Below are 12102 nucleotides of genomic sequence, written 5' to 3'. Positions count from 1 at the left end.
AACTTACCAGCACTTTGTGTCTTTGAAGGCTCATCTTCATCTAAGTGTTCAAAAGCAGTGACAAAATCATCCTCAATTGAAGAAACTGACTGATTAGTGTCATCATCTTCTCCATGGGATGTCTCTGTTTGCTGGTTTTGCGATGAGTTTATTTCCACTGCATATCTTATGCCTGTGGTATACTTGCTCAGCAAGGTAAATATATAATCAACTTTGAACCTTGGGAATGAAGGAGACAGTCTCATCACACAGCACACTTCAGGAAGCTGATTCTTGGAAAAGAAAGCAACAAGAAAACAAACATAACCATCTTAGAATGATTTCAACTGTGGAGTAGGAAAGGATTCCTTCCATGCATTTTTATGAACAGTAAACTATTTCCAGATATTTTAAAGGTAAGAAAATGAATGGAATAATTCATGTCAAGTGATAGTTAAAATCACTTACTGTAACTTCTGCATTCTGAATAAATCATTGCAATGAAATAAACAAAAAAAGGGTTGTGAATACAACCCTCATAATATATACTGAAGAATCTATTAAAGGATGCATGTTAAAAATCCGTAGAGGAAGACAGTATTTCAAAGCATGTTTACGCTGAATAGTACTTCAGTTTATAGGATACTTGTTTCTTCATGGTATTTTTTAGCTATGTACAACATAATTAAATTCAACATGCATGATTAGTAAATACGGCTTTAAGAAGTTTGCTTTAACAAGAGTTATAGTAGGAAATAATACAATTAACATAATAATGGAAATAATACTGAAAATAATGGAAATTATATCATTAACAGCATTTGTAATTGTAAATAATTTTTACTAAAGAAAGAGCCCACTGAATTTTACAAACACCTGACATATTTTTTGGCACCTCTGTTTCAGGAAGAAAAGTCTGCGAGGATGAAAGCTGTGTCTGAGAAGAGCAGAGATGGGTAACTTGACAAATCTCATCTTGGCAGTGTAAGGGACTATATCCTAGCAGAAGCATGGGATCAGTAATATAATTAAATATTTGTTAGACTTGAAAACACCAAGTTTATTTTGAGATTTTTTAACATTCATTCTAAAAAAACCACAGATCCATAAAAACATTAATACCACTGTGGCCAAGATGGCCAAAAACCAAAAGCAAGACAAGGTGTGATATGACAAAGCTCTTTCTGAAGCCAAATATACTGCTTCTGTAATTAAAACAGCAACAAAAAAAACTTTTACCTGATGCTTGATGATATAAGGTTTTGCCAATGTTTTTTTTACGTCTTTTAGAAATATAACCTCATTTTCTTTTAGTTTGCACAACTGGAGTGACTTCAGAACATCTGGAAGCTCTACAGAAACAGCTGCCAATTCCTGATTCAAATATACAAACACATTGAGAATACAAAGTGGAAAAAATAACATATAAATGATAATGGTTTTGATCTCATATCCCCCCTAAATAGTGACAGCTGCTTATTTCGGTCAAGCCTCTCTTTTCTCCCCTATTTCTTACCCCATCGCCCACTTATTCTCTCAAACTGAAGCATAAAGCTCACATAAACAAGCTTTAATTCAGTCCACACTCATGTCCAGCTCGCTCTTCTACCAAAAGAAATTCCACTGTTCCTCATGGGCCAGAGGAGGCTAAGAAGTCACATAGAAGAATCTTGTAAGCACTGAAAAGCAGTTGTACGTCCTACAAGATACACAACTAAAAAACAGAACACTGAACTCAGCTAATAACGGTTCTCAAGAGACCTCTACATGCTTTTAGTGTACTTGGAAGAGTGTTACAAAACCAGGGACAAAACCAGAATTTCTTTAAACATGCTTTTGGGTAACACTTAGATTTACTTAATATAGAAAAGGCCTATAAAAGATTTATGATTTTTTTAACCAATCTAAACACTACCGATCCATATGGTACAAAGCAAGTTTCCATAAACCTATTCAGCCCAATTTTCTCTAAATTCCATCTAACTCTAGACAAAACGTAGTTCTTGCCCATGCTTGAAGAAGTGTCTAGCACTATTAACATTTGATTTATTAGCAACATTAACACAACTCTGAACACAAATGGATTCAGAGTTTCTGGTTTTCATTTTTAAACATCAGCAAACTATTACAGCAATCTTTATCTACTAAGATCTAAACAGAGTAGAAATGTTTAATCGCACTCTAAATATGTTATGGATTATAATGATATGTAAAATGCACTGGAAGATTAAATCCTTAATGTCTCACAATGGCACAGCACAACCTCACTAGTTTCCTAAACTTCCCCTTTTAAAATAATATTTCTTCATCTAACTCTGCAGAATAGTATCTTAAGGCATAACCTTAAATACTGACTCTCGGTCTCTCACAAGGAATTCACAGCTACTGGTCAATTCAGTAAAATGGTAAGCTGTTCTAGACCATTCTAACACAAAGACTGATCCATGTAATATTTTAAATACATACAAACACTGATTATCATATTAAAATAACTATTTTCAACCGTTCAATGATATTTGAAACTTAGGGTTTAAAATGCTGAAGATACATATATTTCATTTCTTGAACACCAAAATTCCTCCATCTAGAAAACTAGGTACTACTTAGAAGTCACCATGAAGAACATTATTCTGCAACATAGATAGTTAGATAGATAGATAGATAGATACGGTACCTGCAAATGAGCAGTACCCATCTCTTCAGCAAAGCTTATAAATGTAATCTGCAAAATAAAAACATGAATATATTGAAGTACAGAAAAGAACTTCTTTGTTTTCTGCAGATACTGAAAAGTTAAAAATTCAGCAGGCTTTACCATAAAGCTTCATTCTACTGCCCCGAAAACCATACCTTAGGGTAGCATAGCTTGCTCAAACAGCTGCACGCAGTCTTATGTTACGAATAGTTAATGTTATACTATTTGACTTGTGAAATGTCAGACCAGAGTAAAGAGCATATACAACATTTAAAACCCACTATGCAGAATTTTTTCTAGTGGCCTATTGGCTGGTATACACTGAGCAACACATAAAAGCCTCATTAGAATAAACAAACACAATTTTGCAAAGATCAGTGCTCATCTGTCCTTGCTTCAGGCTGGACATATATAAAACAGTTCCAGTCTGAAATCTGTCCGTGAAATCTGTTTATGATTCTATGATTCATGCTAACAAACTGTGATACATTTGGATATACTGAAGAGAGCATAATGCCAATACATTATACAATTTACCATGTAAACTGATTAGCTTAAGGCCAAAACAGAACAGATTACTTAAGTCACATGTCTGCATGTAATACCCAAGTAGACAAACCCCTAAAGTAAAAGAATTAAAATATTCAACCTCAAAAAAAAAAAAAAAAAAAAAAAAAAAAAAAGTCTTGTCAGGCTCAGGAACCTGGAATACATCAGAAATGTCAGCGTTCTCCGGTTGTGCTTGTGAACAGGAGAGATATTTTTTATCACATATTGTTCCTCTCTTCTGTCTACAGGTGTCTTGTATCGCTCAACATGAACAGGCCAAAAAGAGTCAGTCACTAGTCAAACTTTGTTTCATGTCAGATTTCTTCAGTTCTCACTTAGCATTTCCCTAATGACAAATCAGTAGGGTAACTGCATGCTCCACAAAAATCCCAAGGCATTTATTTTCAAAACAAGAGTGTAAGAAAATAAATATTTTGCTTCCATTTTGTAGATATGGAATAAACCACAAAGATTAAATACTTCCACTGATGTTTGGACTTTGATATGGCTTGGATTCAGCTATTTCAGAGCACTCTGCAAAGGCTGAGTTTTACGAATTCAAGCCACAGCTCATGCTAAATTTGGAGCAGCAACTTCAAGGTAGTCAGTTCGTTCTCAAATTTAAAAACAGCAAAGAACATCACTATGTTTATAATGTCTTATCAATTAACTGCTTCAGCTACTTGCTTATGCATACACAGAATCTCTGAAAGGCACAGAGCTAGAAAAAGAAATAGCTGAAGAACAATTCTGTTTCAAACTGTACTTGAATTTTGTTTTCATATTACTTCAATGTGTGACTGAAAAAAAACCCAACAAAACACCCAAAACTAACAAACCCCAAAATTTTCTTTTAAACTGAAACCGTACTAAAATATGAAAAATTCTGACTTGTTTATTTCAAGGGGTCTCATGCTGGGAAGCTGCAGTGCCCCAGAAAAGATGTTCTTGTTTACATCCACTTATCCTTATTCCAGTTATGACATCACAGACGAAACATAAATGAAACATAAATGAAACAATACTTCACAGTAACATTCCAAATTGCTCCAGACAAATTGCAGGTCTCCAGCACCATATTCACTGTGTTAACTATGAAATGATCCTGCCTGAGCAACATGCCCTTCAACTCTTACATCTTACATCTGCAAGACATCTTTCAGCTTCTGTGTCTTTTTATCTGTAGAGTGCCTACAATATGAACTGAATTGCTCCACAGAAGATGCAAAATACTAAACACTTTAAAGGACTTTAAAGGACTCTTTTTAAGAATATGGAAAAAAATAGTTCTCTGAAGAACTATTGGGAGGGGCTATTGGGAGGTTTTAGGGTTTGTTGCTGTTGGAGGTTTTTTTAAGAGTGCCTGCTCTTGTCTTTTTACATGCCCTTTCCTCTTCCTCAAGATAATGATCCCAACCCTTTCCTTCTCCCATTGGATAACTCATTGTGCAAGATATAGCATTATGCAGGAGTCATAGCTTCACACAAATGAAGGCCAACCAGTCCATATGTACACTGATGGGCCAGCAGACTGCTGTCAAAGAGACTACACCACTGCAGAGTCTGACTTTTTTGCCCCAGTGACAACACTGAGTTAGATTTCATCATTGTGCCCATACTCCAGTTTTCACAGAAAAATAATTAACTTTTAATACCTCAAACAAGTTAGTACACCAGTTCAAAAGTTGTTGGGGAGTAGGTCAGGAAGACAGAAAGGTGAACAGTCTGTAAAACAAGTCTTTTCTTTAAACTAAAAATAGTGTATGAGACATTGTACTTGAAGGTTATAATAAGCCACAGGTACAGAGGAAATAAATCAAAATGGTACAAGAAAACCTAAGTTCTGGTTTTTGTAAGTCTAAGTTATTATCTTTGCAGTCCTAATAATGTTCTTTTGACGTTATTCTGCATATAGGTGTCTTTCCCTATATTTTCATTTACAAAAAAATATCTGTTCTGTGGCAGGATATTGACCCTCTTATATTTCAACCAGAAGGCTCTTAATTGCTTTAGGTAATAAGCTAACTAAATATAGTCAGCTATCTTTCTCCATAGGGACCATCATTATAGGCATATAAAACTTGTTGCTAGGTATGTGTCAGGTATTTGCTACAGGTCAGAAAAAAAAAAAAGGAGGGCGACAATGTTTGAAGGGTTTCATAGATCCTAAAGCATGATCTGTCTGAACAGACACAGACAAGGTTTTGCCCACTCCTCCACTGCTTAGCCCTTCTTCCTTACCTCTAATCTGCCACAGCTCTTCATCTTGCACAAATTCAGCTTCTTGCCAGCTCCCCAAACACCACAGCCCCACCATCCATCCAGTCCCAAAAATCCTGGTGTTATCCAGGAAATCCTAACATATCTCTGCTGGTCACACAATCTTCCTCTTCCCTTCCTCCTGCTACTCATTTTCCAACTAGCAGTCTTCCCTAACTACTTCCCGAGTCTTTTTTTGCTTCATTTCTCCCTGTCTCAGCTCCTCCACCTGGCCATTTCAGGTCATCCTCTCCTTCTCTAAGCTCCTCACCAGGCCTGTCAACTACTACTCAGTAGTCTTCTAAGACACTTAGTATGAGATACACGGTACACATTGCTTCTTACTTTCTTTTTTTCCCTTTGGAGAAGCTGCTATTTGTCTTGTAACTCAAACAGCTCTAGTCATTCCTCCTCACGGCTTGAGATTTACCTAGAAAGTCCTGCATTCTGCCTATGTCTACTTCTCTCCAGACCTTGTCCAGCTTTTGGCTCATCTGTATTAATGTAAAGGAAGTCTACATTTGCAATATTGAGGCTTCAGCTTTTAGTGCTGACTACTGGGCAAACAAGAGCAATTGCTAACTTTTACCTTCAGACCTGGACCCAAATGTTCTGCTACTTTGTTAGGATAAAACCTCGATCACAGGATTGCTCACAAATGCAGTACACCCAGTTGTACAGTTCCTACAAAATCATTTACACGTTTTGGTTTTTTAGTTTCACAAACCCTACAAAGCAGTCATCTTGAAGTGACACAGCTCTTTTCTAGACTACAGTGAGGGAATTCAAGAGGGGATACAGATTTTACAGCCAGTAACTTGCAGCATTGTCCACATTCACTATCCTGCTTCAAGCTAAATCATAGCCATGTCATAGCCACAAAATATATACAAATGGTCAGTTTATGCCAAACCTCAATAAAATTTTCTTGTTCTTCCCGATTCAGACATTCTTCTGCTGATACATTGCATAACACTTTTCTGCTGTGTAGCAGTGACTTCATAGAGTGTAGTACACCTTCACCAAAGCTCTGAAAAACAATGAAAAAATATAAGAAAAAAAAAGGATTTCCAGTTTTGGATACAGTGTACATCCATCTATCCCCTGCCTGCCACAGGATTCCCTGCTTTAAGTACTATTTCAAATTACTTTGTATATAAATCACTCAGTTTTAAGTTTATATTTATTTCAGGACATGGAACTGAAACAGCTGTTTTGTTCAAGCAATATTTTTATTCCAAAAGTTGACCATTCTGTATTAAATAAAAAAAAAGAGGTGAGAACATGCAGACTTGGAAGAAAGAAACCTATGAATCCAAGAAGAAATCTAAGCCCTACCTATTCCTTTCATCAAAGCCTTTACATGAAACTTTTCCATCAGCTTTTCCTCAAAAAGGATGAAAAGCAAATTTATCCAAGGAAAGCAATGGAGGTGGCTTTAAAAGTCACAGGGGATGAAAACAAACAAACTTCAGAAGAAAATCCACACATATTCTCCTTTCCCATTCCTTGAAGAATATGAAACAACTGTAACTTAATCCCATGTAAATATATGCAAGCACCCACACAAGGCTAAAAAAGGCTTAAGAATCTAAGACTTTCTTCCAGTGTAACAAACATGCAGCAGAACAAAAGAATTATCAGCACTGGTATCTGATAATCTAAACAACACAAGATGACAGAACAACAACAAAAACTGGTTCACTCAGCTTGTAAAAAAAGACAATATCCTCTCACTTGTTTTAGGAAGTTAGCAACCTATTGTTTTTTATTTCAAATTTGTTATCTTCTCTAGCAAGTGGTAAGGCTAAGAAGAAAATAAGATCATGATATGGTTAAAAACTGTTCATCCCGTCATTTATTCTCTACCCCACTACCCTGTTAAAATCAAGTGAGAAATCAGTGTGTTCAACTTTGAACAGCTTCTTAAAACAATAGCAGAAGTGTTAGCCAAATGTAGTCAGTGTTTTGCATTTCTGATACTCCCACAGCAAAAACAATGCCTTTATGATAAAAAGTGATCCTATTTATTATAGTTAAACCTCAAGGAAGATTTTTTTTTCCCCTGTAGGGAAAAAAAAAAGGTATCAAGTACTACTACGTGGGAAGCCAAATTATTATAGCATAGCCAGTGTCATCATGCTCATGGCAATTAAAAATTAGGAAAGCATTTCTAGAATGAATAGACAGAGGCAAAAATAGAAACTTCACTTCAGGTTCCTTGAAATTACCAAAATATATTTCAGAATGTTAGCAAACAAGGCTCAGATTACTACCCTGACAGCCAAGGCCAAGTGACATTAAAGCAGTCAACACAGTCATTTTTAGGAAAAGTAACAGCTGAATTATTTCAAAATCCCTTTTAGGCAGTTATTGGGCCATGTGAAAGAAATTAAGTGTTCATCTAATTTCCATTTTAATCTATTCCTTTGTCCCAACTTTTAGTTGCCATTTATCTCCACACTTCAGTAATATATCCTTGTACTTTCCAAAGTATGCTGACAGTGTCCTTCCCTTTGATTCTCTGCATCTTCCAAATTTACAGGTGGCTGCGATACCAATATTGCTGAAAGTCTCTTCCCCAGTAATTCCTCCATTCATCTCATACAAAAGACATTCATGAAACCGAACAAGCATGTTGAAATGTCTCATTTTCAGCTTCTACAATAATTTAATCAGCACTCAAAATAGTGAGAAAAAATACTGATACAACGTGACCTGATAATCTTCTGCAGGCCAACAGTGATCCAGTTTGAGAAGGGCTCATCATTATTCTCTAGTAGTTAGGTTTTCTAAGGCTACAAACTATTAAATTATCACACACCTTATCTATAAGCAAGTACCTTTTCCTAGTTTTTAACACCCCAATAGGCAGGATGGGTAACTAGAACAGGAGTATCATATTAGGGACTACTGAGGTGAAGGAAAATTCAGGATTTTGGAGATCTCTAAGTGGAAGTGGGAGAAGAAGAAAGATGCAACAGTTGGAAAAATCTCCCTCAGGTCTGGAAGAACCAGCATGCAAGACTGTATGTAGGTGCGGTAGCACTCTGATGGTGGCACTACATAACTGAAGAGATAAAATATCCATATTTAAAAAGAAGGAGGAAGGAAGTGATGCATGGCTTGAAGATTATGTTACTGAATATTAAAAAGTTCAGAACATGAAAAGAATAAAAATATGGAAATTAACAGCATAACACATACATAGAGAAAAGATCTTATCTATCTGGACTTACATAGACTATTTACACTAAAATACTGAAATATCTGAAGAGGTAATGAAACCAGAAAATGACAAGAGTTTACTGAATAAACTGTTTCATTTGCCCAAATGGAGACTGCAAAGGGGTGTTGGGTGGTTTTTTTTTTTTGAGGATAGAGTGGATTTAGGTCAGTAACCCAGTAACCAGCTCAAAATTTATCTTGAGACTAAAGTCAAGCATCACCACTGTTAATAAATGTAAGGGGGGGAGGGAGGGAAGCAAATATGTATATAAAATCTGATGATAATTGAAGTAAGCAGGTGTCACCAGCTGACAGGAAGAATAGCAAATCATACAAGAACTTGCATTTTAAAATACTCTCACATTGTGCAACTGTAGGAAGTACAGTTATGTCCTTAAAAACTAAAAGCAAGCTTTAAAATAGAATTGTGAATTCACAAGCTGGGAAATAAAAGACCTGAGCTGACTTCTTAATTGTGGTATAGCAATGAATGGTCAATGGGATACAGCACTGAAAATAGAAAACATGACCCCAGTACACATGCTTTAGTGAAAGAACTGACATCAGAGTCACTGAGAAGGACATCCTGTGTAATTGCACATACAGTATCATCCACATATAAAAAGAAGATTAACTCACAAGCACAGAAAGTAGGACTACAAAGGATAATCACGGGAATGCAGAGGCTTTCATATAAAAGCAGACTAAAACCTTAGTTTACAGAGTTTCCAAAAACCAAGGCTAACAGAGGACAGATCACCAACTATAAAAACATCACAAGGGTGAACATCAGTGACAGACAAAAAATATTTAGGCTGATGAACAATGACATCCATGAACAAATAGGTGTGAATTTGCTCTGAATTGCTTCAGTCTGGTATTCATATTACAGCAGTGTGGTTCAAAAAGACTTAGAAACCACAGTAGATGGGGGCTTTTTTAAACTCTCCTCATTAATTGGGAGACTATATTTAATGACTTCTTCAAATTGTTACCAAAATTGTGCTTTTGACAGCAGAGGACTGGCCTCAATTTCAGAGAAATCCTCCTATCCAATAGACAACAATGAAAGTAAGCTCTCTCAAACCTCCAGCCTAGGAGACGCCATTAAAAACTGAAAATCAGCAAGTTCCCAAGAATATCATCTCAGTTGAGGTAAGGACAAGAGATCATCTTCAACAAAAGAATGCCATTTGTTTGTATAAATAGTACAACTTCTTCCAATATACATTAACATGGCAGGGGGGCGGGGAACCAAACCCAAAACCAAGCAACCTATAAAGCTCTACTTCCTAGGCCTGTGTATTTCTTCCTCTTCTAAAGTAACATCTTACAAGAAATCCTATTTCAATTGTGAGCATGGATTTCAAACTTACTAAGTCATAGCAGGGGAAAAGCACAAATAGTCTCAAACATGCACAGAGTGAGAAAGATTTGAACAATGAAAACCTAGCTCAAATGAGCAATTCAAAGTTTTGCATTATCTCCTTTGTGGCCAGCAAATCAAGAAGTCATTATGAATCCTTTACAGTATACTGGAGGAAACTCTATACTAATGAATCGTTTTAAACAACTGCTCTCTAACATTTCAAACAACCCACAAACCTGTAAGGTGCCATGATCTGCAGAGAAATCAAGTCCAGTGTTGGAGAGTTGTATTTAATATTTACTCTGCTCTCGTGTAACAAAGCAGCTCTTCCTGATTTCATGTGCTGTAAGATTTAAATCTACTAAATACCTTGAAGTCATTTTGTAAAAATGGAAACTTAGGCTTTAGATGTGCATACACAGCCATGCACTGACTTTTAAGAGCTACTACTGCAACAACTCCTGTTAAGTATTACAAAGAGGACACAAATCAGACTGCAAGCTGTGAACAAGAGAAGATGAAACAGTGTGATTCTGACCACCCTGAGTCTGTGAGTCTGTGAGAAAGAATCAAAGTTCCACACTATAATCTACATAGCCGCCCCTCAGGGAAACATCAAGAGGAGGCAGCCACAGACCAAAACACTGGAGTCTGGCTGGATGAAAATGTAGAATTCTGCAATACAACCAAGAAGGGTCAAATTCATGTTCCTAGAAGCACACAGTCCAAAATGCTCATTGGCAATTAACAGAGCAGTTCACAGAGCTAATATGTTAGGCAACCATTAGAATCAGTGAGGAATCACTGGCCACTGTCGTTATTTCAAAGATGTTTTGCAACCCAAAGATCTAAAAACCTAGGGGGAATTTGTTGGTTTGTTTTGTTTCTTAAATTGAAGAGGAAAAACAAATAAAGAGCAGACTAAAGTCCTCTAAAATCCACTTTATATTCAGGTTAAGAATGCAAAATTACTGTAGCTACAGAACTCTCTGAGCTGCAGATTTCTCATAAACCAGTAAAATAAAAGTTCTTATAGCATTTGTCTTACAGTGAAAGAATATCACCCATTATTGCAAACTGCTTAATGTATGGCAGTTATTCCATATCAAGACCCGGAACAACCATTCACCTGCCAGACAGTCTCATAATGCTTACCTTTGCATTCAAGCAGTTTCTACAGGACCTATATCACAGACACAGTTTCCTTAGAACAACAAAAATCTACTTATGGAATAAAAGATTGCAATTTTCATGTGACAAGATACTACTTTGCTCAGTTTCTCCTCTTAAGCATTGCACACACTTGCAAGTAAAGAATTTATTAGTAACCCGGAAAGACCTAGAAAAATACTCATCTGTATTCAACTACTTCAAGAAGTATGATTGAATAAATTTGTTCTTTCAGGGTAAACTGCAACTTTCATTTGAGTAAGCACTTATGGAAGTTGCAAGAAAATTTGAGGACTACTATTTATGTTCTCCAAGCTAAAGTGACAAAATTTAAAAGAATAAATACATAAATAGTTTTTAAAAATAAAAAACCCAACACTAACAGCTTTCATTAGTGCTAGACATATTTTCACCAAAATACTGCCCAGAAGTTCATGTAAACACAAGGATAAGCCAGTCAAGAAACCAAGATCTGAAGATTAAGATATTATGGTAAGCCCTAACACAGACTTCACTGAATTTTTCAATTAACACTATATATTTTATTACATATAAACTTGAAAAATCAAAAGCTATACTCCATAATATAATAAGCAAGGCAAATTTTAGCAAATACATAATGATTTTATCATATCACCTTAAAACTAAAGGCAAAGCCAAAAGCATGCACCCCTTCCTTAAATTATTCTGTCTCCCAATTCAACTATGCTAAATATGTCAAAGCATACAACAAAGGCAGTTCCTTTGCCTCCTTGAAATGTTAGGCAACCAAAATCAAAACATACAAAAGAAAAAAAAAAAACCAAAAAACCCCAACCAAACCTACCAGTTTACTTGGTTCATGACTAGACTG

General features: G+C 35.9%; 1 protein-coding gene across 3 annotated transcripts in view; it reads right to left on the bottom strand.

Moving 5' to 3' along the window:
• Positions 1-12102, bottom strand: part of AKAP11 (A-kinase anchoring protein 11) — a 44476-nt gene that overhangs the window by 24982 nt on the left and 7392 nt on the right. For all 3 annotated transcript variants that reach the window (XM_030476585.1, XM_030476586.1, XM_030476587.1), the window contains 4 exons: positions 6396-6512; positions 2654-2701; positions 1219-1353; positions 8-272 (listed from right to left, as the gene is read on the bottom strand). In XM_030476585.1, the coding sequence (XP_030332445.1) occupies positions 8-272; positions 1219-1353; positions 2654-2701; positions 6396-6512 (565 nt within the window). The remainder of the gene's footprint in view (positions 1-7; positions 273-1218; positions 1354-2653; positions 2702-6395; positions 6513-12102) is intronic.

Source organism: Strigops habroptila, chromosome 2 (genome assembly GCF_004027225.2).
Source record: "Strigops habroptila isolate Jane chromosome 2, bStrHab1.2.pri, whole genome shotgun sequence".
NCBI classification, from domain to species: Eukaryota; Metazoa; Chordata; class Aves; order Psittaciformes; family Psittacidae; genus Strigops; species Strigops habroptila.
This window is presented reverse-complemented; position numbering and strand designations above follow the sequence as displayed.